The sequence below is a fragment of the Penicillium odoratum genome (genome assembly GCF_028828045.1).
Source record: "Penicillium odoratum strain IBT 22623 chromosome Unknown utg000008l_segment0_segment0, whole genome shotgun sequence".
Classification (NCBI taxonomy): Eukaryota; Fungi; Ascomycota; class Eurotiomycetes; order Eurotiales; family Aspergillaceae; genus Penicillium; species Penicillium odoratum.
The window spans coordinates 3916292-3933878 of NW_026643150.1; the positions used below are offsets into that span (position 1 = coordinate 3916292).

A 17587-nucleotide genomic window follows, 5' to 3' on the forward strand; every position below is an offset into this window, starting at 1 on the left:
TTTAGGAAATACCATACCTTGTGGCCTTGCATCACCAAAAATATACAAATTGCGGGTTGTAATTAACGTAATCTTCGAATTCATGATATTTTAATATTTGGATTTCCTTGAAATTAAGACATTGTAGCGAGTGTCAAAAGGTCCTAAAAAAGATCATGGATAAGTAAAAAAATGAAATAAACTCGTGGTTGATGAGGTACCAAGTTATAATTTATCGCATGTACTATGACGTTCTAGCTTAGACCTCAAAGTCACCCGCGGGCGGCCCTCTATGGGTTGAGGGTCGGGTGAGGGGTAGTAGATTAGTAGTCAATAACCCATAACCAGCTGCGGGTCACCAGGTCGAGGGTCGGAGGTCCTAGCCCTCAATTTTTTTGATGATGTCTAGGACAGTCGATTCCTAGGTAGGGTAGCATATAGAAGGGAGACACGGTCCCTGTTACGGATCACTATACTATTATAGGTCATATTCCATTCCGTAACGGAGACGGATATATTAGTATGAGCTTAGTACTGTTTACAGAATATATACTCCTTCACTTCTGATTTTGACCTTAATAGCGTGCCCATTACTCTTCGACGGCAACTTTGGTCGTGGTGGGTTTTCGCTTAGTGTATCCAATCCATATATCGTCAGAGCATACTGCCATCGGGCGTTCCCCTCTTCACTATTTACACTAATTTCAAGATGATATACTCTAAGGGTATGTTCAAAGTATGTAGAACTACTTGAAATGTACATTGAAAAACCAAAAATTGATGAGATACTGAACATGACACCATATGTATATGGAACATTTCAAAAAAAAAACCTCAAATCGGATTAGACACAGTTCCAGCTAGCATTTGTTTCAATCAAGATTTGAAAGCCAAATTTATATTGCGCTAGACTGTTCAAATGACAGCCATACCGTATACTCCCTGGTGGGCCTATCAACCACGTGACCGACAACGAAGCTCCAAGCTGGCATCATTGATATCCTGTTGATCCTCCATCCCCCACACCATTGTTTCTTTCAGGAACGTCAATCTCCTCAGAAACAAAACGTCACCCCTTGTTTCTGCAAAACGGTATATCTGACAATTAATCCGCCCTCCTACCTCAATAGCACTCAATTCCAACACGATGCCTGCCAAACGACACGCGGCCTCATCGGCCTCCGCACCAGCACCGATTACAACCTCAACGCTCTCGTCCGGCCCTGCAACCCTGAAAACCAATTCCTCAGTCTTAGACATCACCAGCCATGTCTGGCAACAGTACCTCGCCAACACCGCCCAGCGCACATTGCTCCTAGACGCCTTCATGGCCTTCCTAGTCCTCGTCGGTGGACTCCAATTCGTGTACTGCGTGCTGGCAGGAAACTATGTACGTCTCTACACACAACACATGGTTTACACCCATAAGCACTCCAAGCCTCCCTCTTCCCCGTTCAATGTCCACACAAAAACAACATCTACAAGAACCTATACTAACCTAATACAGCCCTTCAACGCCTTCCTGAGTGGCTTCAGCGCCGCAGTCGGTCAATTCGTTCTCACAGCCTCCCTTCGCATGCAGACTAGTGACTCTAACTCCGGGAAAACATCCAAGCCCAGCTCGAAGGGAAAGAATGCCCGTTTCGCGGATGAGGATTCTGAGGGGGCGGACGATGGCATTTCGCATGAGCGCGCGTTCGCCGATTATATTTTTGGATCGCTCATTCTACACTTCTTCTGCATTAACTTCATTAACTGAGTGTGACTTGCTTGTTGTGGGTGAGATGCTTTTGCGCTGCTCCTTGATGGAGATTGGCGGCTGGATAAAACTATGAACCGGACAGATATGCTTTGTTTCTTTCAAAGCTTGACAGAGCTTCTTCTGGAGAAAATCTTGTCATTTTGACATGTCGGTTGGCTTTTGGTTTAATTGCATGTTTCTTTGTATAAAATATCAATGCAGCGGGTTACATTCATAGCATGTGCTTTTAGTGTGGATGGTCTTGGTAAGCTCTAGATACCTGATCATCATCTAGGGTATCTTGTTCATTTGATTTTGGATGCAGGTACAAGCTTTAGAATGGTTGTAGTACATTACAATGTACAGGTTTTCGCCAATGTTCAGAGGAAATTAAAAGGTCCGCCCTGGTCTTCTGGGGATCTGAGGCTTCTTGACAACACTGCCCCCTGAGCCTCCACCATTGGCGCCAGGCCGAGACGATGAAGAGGAAGTAATACCTCCGACCTTTCCAGGCTTCTTGACGACGGGACGTCGAACTGCGGATTTTCCACCAACTTCGATCTCTCCCCTGCGTCGAGTTGGATCATTGCGCTCTTCCTCGCGCTTCTTTTCGGTTGCGGCGCGCTCACGATCCTTGGCCATCTGTTCTTCGATTTCCATGCGCTTGTTGAACTCCAGTTCCGTGACACGTCGGTCACGCTGAGAGTAACCCTTTTCCTTGACAGAGTAGAAGACACCACCGAGTTCGGCAAGCCACTAGTTTCAAGTTAGTCAAGTTGCACACAGAGGGATGATAATGTAACTTACATGTGGGTCTACAGCTGTAACGGTAGACATATACTCTTTGGCGGTCAAGATCAACTCATGGTAGACGACGTATTCTGGCACGTAACCAAGGCCATAAAGAGCGCTCGTCGGGTGCAACGCCATGGTCACGCTAGTACGCAGGTTGATAAACTCGCCAATTCCCTTCACGCGCGCGGCCTGGTGGTAGAAGCCTGAACAGATGCACTTTCGAATGACATCCCAATCTGTACCGCAACTGACCAGAGCCATCTTTTGCTGTGTCATGATATCGTGCAATTGATCGCGGACTTCCTTCGCACGTCGGAGTGTTTTCCCGTGGAGGAAGTGCCTGGTACACCATCCATCAGAGAAGCCATTGGACTTCCACTGTGTATAGACGTGAAGCAGAGTAAGATGGTCTGATTCTGGCACGAAGAACTTCTCACGGGCGGAGTCAGACTCCTCTTGTCGCTCTTTTGGACGATAGAAGACATTCGGGACCGAAAGCATGGAGACGATGGTCAGCATTTCTTCACTGCAACCGTACTCTTCTGAAGACATGATGAGAAGCTTGGCAAGAGGAGGGTCCATAGGGAACGGCGTCATCCGACGACCTAAATGGGTCAGGTCGCCCAGGTTGTCCAGAGCTCCAAGCGACCAGAGCTCGAACAGGGAAGTAGAGATTGTTTCTTGTGGTGGGGGATCCATGAAGTTAAAGTCTAGGAGGTCTTTGACTCCTAGTGATTTCAACAGCAGCACAGTGTTAGAAAGACTTGTGCGTTGGATTTCGGGAATCGTTGCGATGTAGAGCTCGTTCTTGTAGGCTGTTTCAGTGTACAGACGATAAGCCTTTCCTGGGCCTGTTCGCCCAGCTCGTCCAGATCGTTGGTTGGCATTGGCCTGAGAAATTGGTGTGATCTGCAAGGTGTCCATACCCATGCGCGGATTGTATACCTTGAGCTTGGAGTATCCCGAATCCACCACAAACATGATGCCGTCGACTGTTAAACTAGTCTCCGCAATGTTTGTGGCAACAATCACTTTCCGAACTCCTGCCTCCGCTCTTTCGAAAATTCTTGCTTGTTGCTCTGCTGGCATCTGACTGTATATAGGCAGAATACTGAGCGGCGCAGGATCGTTCAATAGCTTCAACCGCTCATCGACAAGCTCACATGTGGCTTCAATGTCCTCTTGTCCGGTCATGAAAACCAAAATATCACCTTGTCCTTGGGAAACATGGATGGCCAAGACCTGCTTGACTGCACTATCCACATAATCCTCACACGGTGTGCGTGAAAAGTGGGTATCCACTGGGAAAGTTCGGCCAGGGATAATAAACTCAGGAGCTCCCCCGTAGAAACGTGAAAATCGTTCTGCATTCATAGTGGCAGATGTCACAATCAATTTAAGGTCTCTGCGCCGAGCCAGTACTTTTTTCAAAAGTCCCATCAAAACATCAGTGTTCAAAGCACGCTCGTGCGCCTCGTCCATGATAATGCACGAGTATTTGTCAAGATCAGATTGTGTCAGAGATTCTCGTAGAAGTACACCGTCCGTCATATCTATGGAATTGATGTCAGAGGCGTTTCAAAATCATTTATGGTTCAGATACTCACATTTGATCTTTGTTTGATCACTGGTGCAGTCCTCGAAGCGAATGGCGTATCCAACGAGTCCACCAAGGTCCACTTCCATTTCCTCGCTGACACGCTTTGCGACACTCATGGCCGCCACACGGCGAGGCTGTGTACACCCGATCATGCCAAACTTGGAGTAACCGTCCTCATGAAGGAATTGTGTTAACTGGGTCGTCTTTCCAGACCCAGTTTCACCGACCACAATCACAACTTGGTTGTCCCGAATGACTCGCAAGAGGTCCTCGCGCACTGCAAACGCGGGGAGAAACTCCCGTTGTTCGCGCAAGGTCTTGCTTCTGCTAAACGAGCTAGCACCTCCCTCCTCTTTCTTCAAATGTTTCGCGAATTTGTTTCCTCCGCTTTTGTACACATCCTCCACGGGCATGGCAACAGCACTATCACCCTCGTCTTCCTTAACACCCATCAAGTTTCCCAGGGCTGTGCCGGCCATGTTCGTAGCTTCCTGGGCCTGTTTTTGCCGCTCGCGCTGTTGTCGGCGTTCTCGAACGACCTTGCTACCCTTCCGACTAAACACTGCCATGTCGCTCTGCGGGTCTCGAATCGCGGAGATCGGATCAAGCTGCTGGGTGAAAATAGTACGGCCATCGAGGAATGGTGGTCGAAGATCATGGACTAGCAGATGCACTCGGGTCGCCTCTTCATCATCTGGCATAAAGTCACTCTCCATGTTCCGTCTCTGCGCGATACCCGATGTGAGCATGCGGTTCGTTTCCCAGTCGTCATTTTCCTTGCGCCTGGCATCTCGTATCTGGTGTGGAAGGTGAGAGTCGTCTTTGCGCCTTTTGGCTGGCGGACCCATGTCATCACGAGCCATTGCAAGATGAGGTGCCCGGTTACCGGGTCAAAACGACTTGAAGGGGACAGACGCGACAGACGAGAACGAGGTCGTGATGAAACTCGGGGTCGAAATATCAGACAAACAGTGCAAACTGTTATCAGCCACGTGATATTGTCTGTAGTTCGAAATCGCGTCCGATTTTGATGTTAAGATAATAAATTTGAATCTTTCAGTAGAATTGGGGCTAAGAATTCGAATATTTAATCTGCATAAATATTGAAATCGGCAATAACTTGCATTAACCCTTGTTGTTGAGTAGTTGGCAAGTCTTCATTTATCTTACTCTCGCCCACTAAACACTGAGCGGCCCCGCATCGTCATCTCGACTTTTGAGCTCCCTGCGCTGCATTGCTTGAAGTACCACACCGCCGCCATGTCGAGCCAACAACAGATTGACCCTAAGAAACAGCAGGGTAGGGATTTACCTGCCATCCACCCTGCTCCAGCTGTGTGCTAATCTACTTCTCCCGACTCAGAGTTGCAGGCCCAGTACACCAATTTCAAAAACACCCTCCAACAATTAGCGCAGAAAATTGGCGACATTGAGCAGGAGGCCGAGGAGCACAAGTGAGTCATTGTCTGATACATGTTATATCCCCGAGGCTAGAATCACATCGTGCGACAAAGGATCGCTGTCCGCTTCGTAGCTGGGTCAGCGTTTTGACATAATGGAGAGGCTAATCTGACAACTTATCATCATAGACTCGTGATCGAAACCCTGAATCCTCTCCCCCAAGAACGGAAATGCTTTCGCATGGTGAACGGAGTTCTAGTCGAGCGCACAGTTGAAGAAGTCCTCCCAACGCTCAAGACCAACTCGGAAGGACTGCAACAGGTTCTGGAGGATATGCTGAAGCAATACAAGTCCAAGCAGGCAGAGCTGGACGGCTGGAAGGTGAGTCGATCAATTCCTATCACCATATGGCAGCCTGCTTCTTATGGTCCGGGCCCCCGAATATGCGCATATGACTGACCTTCTCTTGTTCCAATATACAGAAGAAGAACAATATCCAGGTTGTGCAGCCTTAATTGGAGCTGTCTATGTATGATTTGATTCCCGGCTTTCTCTAGGCTGGACCAACCACCCACTAGTCGGTGGGAATAAGAGATACTGACATTAATGGGAATGACACAAAATTAGAATCTAGCATGATTTCTCTTGATCATGACGGAATGAAAATCAAACTGACAATTTCTATAACATCAAGTACAATAAAGCTTCATTTGAACTCCAATTAGTTCGCCTAAAAGAAAAAAAACCCTCGGCCACAACAAACCTTAAAGCGTACTGGTTGATCGCGTAGCACATAGACGGCGCCGAAGCAAATATCACAATATGAGAAAGCCTAATTTCTAATTAAGCCGATTCGATTTAGTAAACAGTTATTTTTCGAGTTTCTCTCAAGGGCTAGATAAACTACCTGATAGTACAAATACTGAGACTCAGATATCGTTGCATGTGAGAAGGAGGTTGAACCTACCTAGTATCTTATGAGCGGACATATTGAAATCTTGAAAACTGCCCACCAATTTCTAGCACCTTACTATTACGGCCCGACGATAGATGAATTGAGCATAGAACGAGCTAGGCTATGATGAGGGTGAGGAGCGAGCCAAAGCGGATGAAACAGATAACGGGTCGTATTTGAGACAGATCCTTGCACTTTTTCTGGCATCAGCGGTATTTTCTAGCTTCTGCCACCCAAGTGCTCTAGGCCCAGATACGAGTGAGGTATATACGTAGAGTTTCAAAGCTCATTGCTTCTGCAGGCCAACGCAAGCCGGGGGGCCTGAGTGCCTGAGTGCCTGACTACAATCCTTCGCGTTGGGCTATGAAGTAACCAACACATGCATGAGTCAATCATGCCGTTTTCGTTTTTTTCAGGTTTCGTTGTAGCAAAATTTCAATTAAAGACTGGGATCTCTATGTAAATCCAATCTTCTGATGCCTTGATACAGTTCTACGTAGATGGGTCAAGCATAATTACCAAATATGACGGTATTTTATCCGCGTCCATGCTGATATTGGTATAAAATTGTAAATAACGGTAAATACCAAGCTCCCGCGATCGGACGAGACTGCGACCGGGAGCTGTTGAGAGCTTCTTCTCCTCTTTCTACCTTCGCCTCTGGAAGCATTTGTGAACTATCAGGATTTATCAGAATATTTTGCACTGACTGTGGGTGGACGGTATATTGATCCAAAGCTTGCATCTAGGTAAGTACGGAGTAGCCAACCCGAAGGCGTCCTTCGATCAGGGAAGGAGTTCTGGTTCGCCAATTGACCTCAGGCTGGACGGGAGACCCTCTTCCATACCATTCGCGCGCTCTGACCTTGAACCATAACCCCAGACGAATCGGAACTAATCAGAGAAATTCAGTTCTTTGGATCTTCTCTTTACCCGAACAAGGTAGCTGCTCCCCCTCCCCCCAGTCTTAGCCCCCTTGCGCAACGTGCGACCGTCGGACAGTTGGGCTCCTCCCCCAAACCCCCGACCCACTCTCGACGCTTCCCGTCTTGCATCCCGCGTCACAATTCAGACTTTCGCGAGGCGCGCATAGTTGTTATTTGCACTGCAGTGATCGGTGCAACGCGATCGCGCTCCGCTTGACAGCTCCAACCATTTTCGTCCTAATTCATTCCTTTTTCGGCACGCGAGGCTAATTGAGTGTCATTGCGCGCGTCGTCAGTATAGAAAGCCATCGCGCATTATTGCCAAATCCCCCGCTTAGCTGACGCTCTTTGCTGTGCGGTTCGTATCCAACCAATACCCACTCCCTTCCTTCCGATCTTGCGATTCCCGTTGGGCTGTCTGCATCGGAATCGGTCGAGCGCCAGGCACTAGGATCTGACGTGGTTTTGCCAGCAGAGCGAAACATACCCCAATCTTTGTCGCCCAAACCCAAGACCCACAGATTTCCAAACCACTCATAATCATGTCGTCGGCCTCGCCATCGAAGGAGCCGGAAGTTGACCCCGAGGTTCAATCGGGTGAAGAGCAGGACCAAATGGACAAAGACCAGCACGATCTTGCCATGCAGGGACACGAGTTTGAAGTGAAAGAGCAAGATCGGTGGCTTCCGATTGCAAATGGTTAGTTGCGTCTGCGTGCATCCTTTCCTGTTCTTCTGATTTGCGCGTACCTTACTGCTGGCCAGTGCCGCCGGTTACTTTTGGTCTTCCCCGCCTTTTATCCTACTCCAGCCCACCCGACTTGTCTTAACCTTCCGGGTCTTTACTCTTGTTTTGGACTATCTGGACTATGATACGTTGGCATATTGCACTGCACAATACTGCCCCCCTCGTTACCTCTGCCTTTGGTCCTATATTTATGCGGACTTGATCTCGACCGAAAGCCGAGGATGATCGATTCTAACTTCATATATTCTAGTTGCCCGCATTATGAAGTTGGCCTTACCTGAAAATGCGAAGATTGCAAAGGAAGCCAAGGAATGCATGCAAGAGTGCGTGAGCGAGTTCATTTCGTTTATCACCAGTGAGGGTAAGTGTTTTCCCCCCTTTGCGCTACCCTTTCTTTAAACAAACATTGATGATTGGAATAGCATCCGAGAAATGCCAGCAGGAGAAACGCAAGACCGTCAACGGCGAGGACATTTTGTTTGCTATGACTTCTCTTGGGTTTGAGAACTATGCCGAGGCCCTTAAGATTTATCTTTCCAAATATCGCGAGGTAAGTTATTGCGTACAATTTCACCAATTTGCAACGCATTGATTTATATTCTAGACCCAATCCGCGCGTGGTGAGAACCAAGGTCGACCTACTAGCAGTGGCTATGGCGCTGGTGGTGCTGCCCAGGGACGCCCAGCCGGGTTTCCTGAAGCTGGCGAGGGTGGTAACAGCATCTTGAATCCTGGCTTGGACCCCTCAGAAGATGCTGCTGCCTATGGGTACCCTCCCATGGTGGGTCAGCCGCATAATGGCGCGGGCGGCGACTCGTACTAACGGCCTTCATAAATGCCTCTGATCCATGTTGCCCTTGAATTCAACAAACGACAGCGTTTAGGTGGTGTAGGCGTCCTTGAGTTCTTTCTCCATTTTCTGATAGTACCCTGCAACTGGTCTATGAATTACCTGGGGTTCTTTGAAGAAGCAGAGGGAATTTCCTCAATCTTCGGGTATGATTGATTTACATGAACTGGACATGAGAAGGTATTGGAATCAATTTTTTTGTTTTATGTTTATGGTTTTGGCATGGTTTGTTCCTTTTTCTTACTCTGGCGACGTGGAGAAACTTCCAGTTGAGGATACTTTGCCTTGATTTTTTTTTTGGAGTTATGTTGGGAATATATGGGCAGAGATATGAACTGGGCAACCTTGTACTTATGATGTCTTCTTCCAAGTCTCTTAGGACCCGAATAGAAAAGACACCCTGTTATACTTGACTCGAAGCCATATGTACTACTCGCCTATCCCCGATAAACTCTGCGTGCCATGATTGGCCATTTGGTTGCATACGGGCCCAATGCCACGCCACTGTAGACGTTTGATGTATCCTCGTAAGGCTTATACTTGCCCCCTCAAACATCCCATATTTTTCACATTTTGGGAGCACTTGAAGGCCCCCTTTGGTTTACTAGGGTTTCTCCAACTTTTTTCTATCTGTTACATAATCCGCCCACACAAAGTTCTCCGCATCCACGTGAGCTCCACCGGACCCGAGCCCAGTCCTCGCTCTCCCGAACTTTTTCGCTTTCTCTGTCGTCTGGCGCATAGATTGGTTCCTTACCCTCGGCAATATTCTTTTCTCATGATGCCCTGAAAACTGCGACGGGATTTTTTCTCTAGAGAAGAATGCGGAGTTGTGGCCGATCTGCACCTGGGATGATGCCGATGGTCCTTCTAACATGTCCTCCGTCAACGATAACGCCTCTTCACCCGGGAGCGGCGATGGGGTGAGCAAGCGCAAACAAGGTAAGGATCTCGCGACCTCTTGATTTGTCTGCGGAATACAACAGAACGCGTTTCAAATTGTCTACAGGACTTTGGAATGCTTTTGGTTTCGAAATTGGACCTCGGACAATCAAGTAGATCTTGAATTTCGCTGACCGGTGACTCAAAATACTTAAGGTTCGGCCGCGTGTGTCCACTGCCATCGGCGCAAAGTCCGATGTGACGCTCGAGTCGTCGGAACCCCTTGTACCAACTGTCGCACCTCTGGCAAGACCGACTGCCGTATCCACGAGAAGAAAAAACGTCTCGCTGTGCGTTCGATTCTCGATCCCGTTCCGATCCGATCTCGGCCTCTGCCGACGTCTGATCATGCCGCCAATCCTATAACTTCGGCCGGCACACCGCTGCCGCCAAGCTTTCCAACTGCATTCGGGGGTGGCTCTGCGCTTGCAGGCAATTCTCCGCAGCAAACCTTCCTGTCCAATGCCGCGGAGCCATTTCGTCAAGGTCCGGATCTGTCACACGCCCAGGAGGCGCACACGGAGATGGAGCAACATCTTGTGAAACTTATTGATGAGGAAGAATCTGGACGAAGAGAAATTCAACGAGGCGTGCGCGCTTTCTACGTCGGCCATGAACATTCGAATATGTCCTTCCTGATTCGTCAACAACGGGATCAGGATGATGATGTATACCACTTTGCCAGCAATGAAATTCCTCGGCGACAGATGAAGACCGGTCACGACCAGCTCCTTATGGATGCGCTAACACTTCCCGAGCCAACCTTAGCGGACGAGTTGGTGCAATCATATTTCACTTACGTCAACCCGGGTTATCCAATCGTCGACGAGGACTTGTTTATGACGCAGTACCGGAATCGAGACCCTGCAGATCCTCCTCCGATCTTGTTGCTTCAGGCGATTTTGTTAGTTGGGGCCCATGTCACTCGCGCAAAGGCAGAACGTGATGCATTGAAAGAGATCTTTTTCCGTCGCACCAAGTACCTCTTTGACAATCGCATCGAGCGAAATCGAGATATTCTGGTTCAGACAGCGTTGCTGTTGACCTGGCATTCTGATAGCGCCGATGATGATGTCGCCGCCGATGCCCACTTCTGGGTTGGCGTAGCTGCCCGGATTGCCACTGGCCTGGGAATGCATCGCAACCCGGTCTCGAGCCGTTTTGTCACTCGAGACAGGCGAATGTGGAGGAGAGTATGGCATATTCTGGTCCAGTTTGATGTGATGATCTCTCTTTCATATGGCCGACCACAAGCTATGTAAGTCATTGGAGCTGATAATGATCGCACTTGACGCTGACATTCACAAGAAACCTGGATGACTCTGATGTATCACCTCTGATCCCTGCCGATTTCGAAAATTGTGGACCTCGGGTGCAAGCCGAATTTGTTATTCACTTTAGCGCTCTCTGTACTATGATTTCATATCTTATCCGAGATCGGTTCGGTCTTCGGGCTAGTGATGAGCGACGAAAAGCCGTTTTGCAAGAGGCTGATGAATCTTTGGCAAATTGGTCCTTGAAGCTACCTGACAACCTACGCCTCCGAGCATCGGATATGGACCCTTGGTCAGCTATGTTGCACCTCACCTATAACAACTTCCTCATTCTACTACATCGGCCACATCCAAGAGCATCGGCATACTCTGACGACTATGGTCCTCACGACGCAGAGATCTGCAGTGCTGCGGCTGGAGTTATTGCTTCTATCTTCGAGGAGCTCCGGATGAATGATCGTTTGAAATTCCTATGGTACACCGGTGTCCATACCTTGTTCACGGCCATGATCCAAGTTCGTGTAGAACTTCGATTCTCTAATCCGGTTCTTGCTATTAATGCATTGCGCCGCTTCGACTCGGCGTCTTATTCATTGCGGGAACTGGCTCAGTACTGGGTCCACGCAGGTACAATTCTGCGCCTCTTTGAAAATTCCAAGCGTCTTCAAGAAGATTTGCGTATGGCAACCACTGACCGATCCAAAACATTTAACGCCATTCCGCCCATCAATAAGATGCCCATCACGGTATCCGAGGCCGCGGCAGCCTTGCAAGCTGTCCATACCCCACGGCCCCTCTCCTTTGGCGTACCGACCCCAGAGTCTTCTCACACCCCGATGCAAGGCACAATGTCGCCACAACCAGCTCCACAGTTCGATAATTGGATAACCGCTCCTCTCCGACTTAATGTTGGTCCCATGGAGAGAAATGACCCGTACTCGGCCAACATGCAGGTCGACCAAATGGATCAAACTCGCGACTATCCTGACTGGAGACAATTGTTCTCTTTTACAGATTCTGAGCTCGCTATGCCCATGGCTGGTGAGGGACTCTTGGAATTGGAAGATGAATGGCGACAGATCTACTGGCAGGATCTACCCATGGCAGATCTCATCCAAGATGGCAGCTGGCTTCCTGGCTAGCCTTATTCTCTTGCGAAAATATACAGCTGACTTCGCTTGTCCCTTCATGAATGGGACCACTATCGAGGCTTATAATGCTCCCACTTCCTCACTTCCTCGTTTCCTCACTTTCTTCCTCCTCTTCCTCCTCCTCCTCCTCCTCCTCCTCCTCCTTCCTCTCCATCACCACAACTCCGTGACCTCATGACGAGATGAGATACGCAAGGCACGGATAGCGCACGATTTGCAAAAGCTTCACCACGATACCATGTCGTAGACGATTACGTACAGATTCTTTTCGATAGATTTATACACAACTGTCACTTAATTGAAGCTCAACAGAGCTGACATTTGATGAAATTTCTTTAACTTTTTGAGGTTTGACCTGCGGGTATATAGGTATGATACATCTCAAATGACTCGTCCTCCGAGATGAATATATGCAATGTACAACATAATATAAGCTCTTATCCAAACACAAATCGCTTCCAATTATCTGCAAGCTGCTGTGCGCCTTTCCGCAACTCCCAGCCCCGAATCTCACAAATCTGACGAGTTACCTGTTCCAGTAAATCATCCATTTGTGGCCCAGCCGTGTGAAGATCACTTTCAACTAAAATACGCTCATCCGGTAACATCTTGACCACATCAATCACTTTCCTCGCCCCAGGCCCAGAAAAATTAATCACGTACGAGAAAGAGAAGTAGACATCAGAAGGATTCGTCTTGTTCAAGAACTGCCGAAGCGGCTCTACAGGACCAGAGTAAGAGTGCATGCAAATGCGCGGCGGGAACGCCAGCGCAGGCCCCTTCAGTGAGACACCACTCGTGGGATTAGGACTCGCACAGTCCTCTCCGTCCTCATCTTCCGAAAGAGCCCCAACCGCATCCCGACGTTTCTCTCTTTCCCTTCGCGACGGAAGGACCTTCTCATGCCCGACCCACAATCCTTTCAATGTATCAAACACAGCTCCATGTGCTTGTACACTGTGTATTGATACCGCACGCTGCATCTCCCCTGCAAGCTGGAGTTGGGCTTTGAGTACCGTCTTCTGATGCTCCAATTTCACCTTGTAAGGCGACAATCGTCGATTTTCCCGCGATCCAGGCGTGATCTGGTCATCACGATTTTCTAGTTCTTCTCTCGTCCATGCACCAGGAAGTCGGAATGATTTATCCAGACCTATCTCTCCGACGAGAGAATAAGGAAATAACTCAAGTCTTTCTCTTGTCTCCGCAATAAGCTGGGAGAGAGGCTTAGGATTCGGAAGACATTCCAAAAATTCCGTGTCCTCGCCTGGTGACGGAGTCAAGACATTGATATAATGCGCTTCTTTCATAGATGTGTCTTGCAAGTCCAGATCTGCTGTTGTAGCGGTGTCATCTAGAACCTGGTGCGAGAACCATGGATGCCAACCAAAGCAGGGAACTACCCGGTCTGAAACCTTGGATGGCTCCTGTTGGTTATTGATGGTTTGTGTTATTTGCTGGACCAGATCTTGATCTTCTCCTCGTGTTGCCATTACGGTCAGTGACCGGGTCTTCATATTTGGGATACTGTCTATGGAGGCCATGGTGTCTGTGGGGTGGCAGTGGGCATCGTGGATGCCGATATCCCAAGGGAAGTCATGGTCGGTGGACATGGTGTAGGTAGGAGGGAGGGACCTAGAGGTCCAACAAGCCTAAGTTAATAACTAACTAGACTAGTTAGTTAGATCCGGATGACGTAAGTGGAAGTCACATGCGACCAGTTGACATCTCTGCATTTTCATCCAACAGCGAATCACATTTAGATGCCTGTATTCAAATCAAAAGACCTGGCATACTCCGGTTAACCTTGAGCGGACTTGCTGTATAACACAAATTGCTGTTGTACACCATCCCGTGTTTTGACTTGACTAGGTCTCACCAAATTGGAACCATTGAAAGCAGCACACCTATGCATGTGAACCTTAATATGCATACTCGAAAAACAATAGAAGGGCTACTAAGCTGCTACTTAATGACCTTTACCTAGCCTCAATTGTTCTAAATCTTCAGTAGTTAAGTAGCTGGTTAAGGTCGGCCCCGCGTCGATGACATAAGCAAACGCGAACGCGTGTGTTGTTCGCGTTTCAATTTTACCCGATTGGGATCCACGCAATCCCTTCCCTTTCAACCTCCTCGATTCGGGCGCTTCCCACAAACATACCAGATACCCCCACACACCATGGAAGGCGTTCAACTACGAGATGAGGCCGCACAAGATCGCGTGCGATCTGCCATTGAATTCCTTGATCCCAGTGAGTATCTTTAAAAAAATGCGATAGGTTAGGATGTTTCAGCTTACAATGTATTTTCATTCAGGTGATGCACGGGCACGCAGGTTCGTTAATCGGTAACACATATGAATGTGCCTATTCTAACCGTATCAATTAGCTATCGAGCAGATATTGTGGTGATGCTGAATCGAGGACTGCGCCGTCTGACGGTGCGTTGATTTTCTCCGTACAAGGGTGGGATGGGATGCTGATGAATTCCGCAGGTCAGCATCGATGAGCTCCGCGCACACAACCGGGAACTCGCTGAGGGGTAAATCTAATCAGCCGTCTCAATCACTGGAACTTTGTCTTCTGACTTGCCTTTTTTTTCAACAGGCTTCTCACCTCTCCTTTTGACTACTCGGAAGCCTTTAACCGGGCCTTGAAAGAAGTGGTGAAGACTTTGCCCGGCAGACCAGCCAAGGAGACTTCGGATGAAGTTGTACGTATTTGAGATAGCCAGACAGGATGTCTTGCTGATCAACGACTACCATAGAACTACTACTGCGCATATGTCGGTGCATTCGGAGAATTTTCTACCAATCCCCGCACATTAGGATCCCAGCACTTGAACCGCATGGTGTCTCTGGAAGGTATTGTGACAAAATGCTCACTGGTCCGACCCAAGATCATCCAGAGTGTCCATTACAGCGAGAAGAAGGATCGCTTCCTGTCCAGAAAGTATCGGGACCAGACCATGACTGCCAGCGGTGCCACAAGCTTGAATGTCTACCCCCAGGAGGATGAAGACAAGAATCCCGTGAGTACAACATGTATGACCTGGAATCCACAAGGGCCAGTCTAACCAGTGTGCATAGCTTATCACCGAATACGGCTACTCGACCTACATGGACCACCAATCGATCTCGATTCAAGAAATGCCCGAACGAGCCCCAGCGGGCCAACTTCCCCGCAGCGTTGACGTTATTCTGGACGATGATCTAGTCGACAGGGCTAAACCAGGAGACAGAATCCAGCTAGTGGGAACTTACCGGTCTCTTGGAAACCGTAATGCTAGCTCCGGCTCGTCGACATTCCGCACAGTTGTGATGGCAAACAACATCATTCAACTCTCATCCAAGTCTGGTGGAGGTATCGCCCAGGCCACTATTACGGACACCGACATTCGAAACATCAACAAGATTGCCAAGAAGAAGAATGTCTTCGAGCTCCTGTCACACTCTTTGGCACCCAGTATTCACGGACACGATTACATTAAGAAGGCCATTTTGCTCATGTTGCTTGGTGGTATGGAGAAGAACTTAGAGAATGGCACTCACTTGCGTGGTGACATCAACATTCTGATGGTTGGTGATCCCTCGACAGCTAAATCTCAGCTTCTTCGCTTCGTGCTGAACACTGCCCCATTGGCCATCGCCACAACTGGTCGGGGTTCATCCGGCGTTGGTCTGACCGCAGCCGTCACCTCTGACAAGGAGACTGGGGAGCGCAGACTGGAGGCCGGTGCCATGGTTCTGGGTGACCGTGGTGTGGTCTGTATTGATGAGTTCGACAAGATGAGTGATGTCGACCGCGTAGCCATTCACGAAGTCATGGAACAGCAGACCGTCACCATTGCCAAAGCCGGTATTCACACTAGTCTTAACGCGCGATGCAGTGTTCTGGCCGCTGCCAACCCGGTCTACGGCCAGTATGATGTACACAAAGACCCCCACAAGAACATTGCTCTGCCAGACTCTCTTCTCTCTCGTTTTGATTTGCTGTTCATTGTGACAGATGACATTGAAGATGCCAAGGACCGCACAATTTCAGAGCACGTTCTCCGCATGCACAGATATCGCCAGCCTGGAACCGAAGAAGGCGCTCCTGTTCGGGAGCAGCTTAACCAGACCCTGGGCGTGGGAATCGAAGATCGTCAAGATGCCAACCAGCCCACAGAGGTGTTCGAGAAGTTCAATGTCATGCTCCACGGTGGCATGGTTCCTACTGGCCGCAACCGTAACAAGAATGTGAAAATCGTCAGCATTCCCTTCATCAAAAAGTACATTCAGTACGCCAAATCCCGAGTCAAGCCTGTTCTGACCAAGGGTGCTGCCGATCACATCATCGCCGCATACTCTGCCCTCCGAAACGACGACCTCTCCAACAACCAACGTCGCACCTCGCCCATCACACCCCGTACCCTTGAGACATTAATCCGTCTAGCTACCGCCCACGCTAAGGCTCGCTTGTCGAACCGGGTTGATGAGAAGGACGCTAAGCATGCCGAGGCTATCCTGCGCTTTGCCATGTTCAAGGAGCTGCAGGATGATGGCCGCCGTAAGCGCCGCAAGGTGCAGACCTTTGATGATGATTCCGACGATGAGAGCGACCCTGAGCTGGATGATGATGATGAGACAACTTACCGGGGTCAGACATCTGCGACCCCAGCCCGGACTACCCGTTCCCGCGGTGATGCTAGCACTGCCGCGGACGAGGATCAGGACCTCTACACATCTAGCCCCCGTGCCTCACGCACGCGCACCAGCCAAACAACGCGCTCTCAACAAACTGAGTCGCAGATGTCTATGGCATCCTCCCAGCCTGCATCACAGCTTGTCCAGTCTCAGACCGACAACTCCCAGTCCACCTCATCAGACCACCCCATCTCGCCTGCCCGCTATGCAGTCTTCCGCCAGACGTTGGGTTCTCTCATGGGCACTCGTGTCTTCGCCGAAAGTGACGAGGTCAATGTCGACGAGTTGATCAACGAAGTCAACACAGCTATTGGCACATCGCCCAATCACGGCGCTGCGCTCGTTTTCCCTCGGGCTGAGGCCATTCAGGCTCTGAACAAGATGAACGATGAGAACTTGCTGATGTAAGTTCCCCAATCAGTAATGCCGAAAGTCTGACTAACCCTTCTTAATAGGTACATCGACGATGACGAGGGCAACAAAGTTTACCGAATCTAAGACCTTGGATGGGTAAATTATAGGAAGATGGAAAGTCCGGG

At 49.1% G+C, this 17587-nt stretch overlaps 7 protein-coding genes across 7 annotated transcripts; 5 read left to right on the forward strand and 2 right to left on the reverse strand.

The window, feature by feature from the left end:
- Positions 1 to 1126: 1126 nt before the first annotated feature.
- Positions 1127 to 1738, forward strand: N7520_011695 (putative oligosaccharyl transferase subunit Dad1; the record flags this gene model as incomplete). Its single annotated transcript, XM_057145628.1, has 2 exons — positions 1127 to 1369; positions 1487 to 1738. The coding sequence occupies 2 exons, from the start codon at positions 1127 to 1129 to the stop codon at positions 1736 to 1738; spliced, it is 495 nt and encodes a 164-aa protein (XP_056991382.1).
- A 372-nt stretch (positions 1739 to 2110) lies between these two features.
- Positions 2111 to 4978, reverse strand: N7520_011696 (putative mRNA splicing factor RNA helicase (Prp16); the record flags this gene model as incomplete). Its single annotated transcript, XM_057145629.1, has 3 exons — positions 2111 to 2476; positions 2528 to 4068; positions 4123 to 4978. The coding sequence occupies 3 exons, from the start codon at positions 4976 to 4978 to the stop codon at positions 2111 to 2113; spliced, it is 2763 nt and encodes a 920-aa protein (XP_056991383.1).
- A 397-nt stretch (positions 4979 to 5375) lies between these two features.
- Positions 5376 to 6031, forward strand: N7520_011697 (putative prefoldin subunit 2; the record flags this gene model as incomplete). Its single annotated transcript, XM_057145630.1, has 4 exons — positions 5376 to 5415; positions 5479 to 5569; positions 5705 to 5897; positions 5999 to 6031. 4 exons carry the CDS (start codon positions 5376 to 5378, stop codon positions 6029 to 6031), a joined length of 357 nt encoding a protein of 118 aa, XP_056991384.1.
- A 1908-nt stretch (positions 6032 to 7939) lies between these two features.
- Positions 7940 to 8967, forward strand: N7520_011698 (nuclear transcription factor Y subunit beta; the record flags this gene model as incomplete). Its single annotated transcript, XM_057145631.1, has 4 exons — positions 7940 to 8096; positions 8395 to 8505; positions 8567 to 8694; positions 8749 to 8967. 4 exons carry the CDS (start codon positions 7940 to 7942, stop codon positions 8965 to 8967), a joined length of 615 nt encoding a protein of 204 aa, XP_056991385.1.
- A 902-nt stretch (positions 8968 to 9869) lies between these two features.
- N7520_011699 (Zn(II)2Cys6 transcription factor) lies at positions 9870 to 12352 on the forward strand (the record flags this gene model as incomplete). The annotated part of the gene is made up of 3 exons (XM_057145632.1): positions 9870 to 9936; positions 10093 to 11194; positions 11245 to 12352. The coding sequence occupies 3 exons, from the start codon at positions 9870 to 9872 to the stop codon at positions 12350 to 12352; spliced, it is 2277 nt and encodes a 758-aa protein (XP_056991386.1).
- A 446-nt stretch (positions 12353 to 12798) lies between these two features.
- On the reverse strand, positions 12799 to 13974 carry N7520_011700 (TatD family hydrolase; the record flags this gene model as incomplete). The annotated part of the gene is made up of 1 exon (XM_057145633.1): positions 12799 to 13974. The coding sequence occupies one exon, from the start codon at positions 13972 to 13974 to the stop codon at positions 12799 to 12801; it is 1176 nt and encodes a 391-aa protein (XP_056991387.1).
- A 566-nt stretch (positions 13975 to 14540) lies between these two features.
- Positions 14541 to 17546, forward strand: N7520_011701 (MCM DNA helicase complex subunit MCM3; the record flags this gene model as incomplete). Its single annotated transcript, XM_057145634.1, has 8 exons — positions 14541 to 14613; positions 14678 to 14696; positions 14750 to 14801; positions 14856 to 14902; positions 14968 to 15073; positions 15128 to 15391; positions 15450 to 17452; positions 17504 to 17546. The coding sequence occupies 8 exons, from the start codon at positions 14541 to 14543 to the stop codon at positions 17544 to 17546; spliced, it is 2607 nt and encodes an 868-aa protein (XP_056991388.1).
- Between the last annotated feature and the right edge of the window lie 41 nt (positions 17547 to 17587).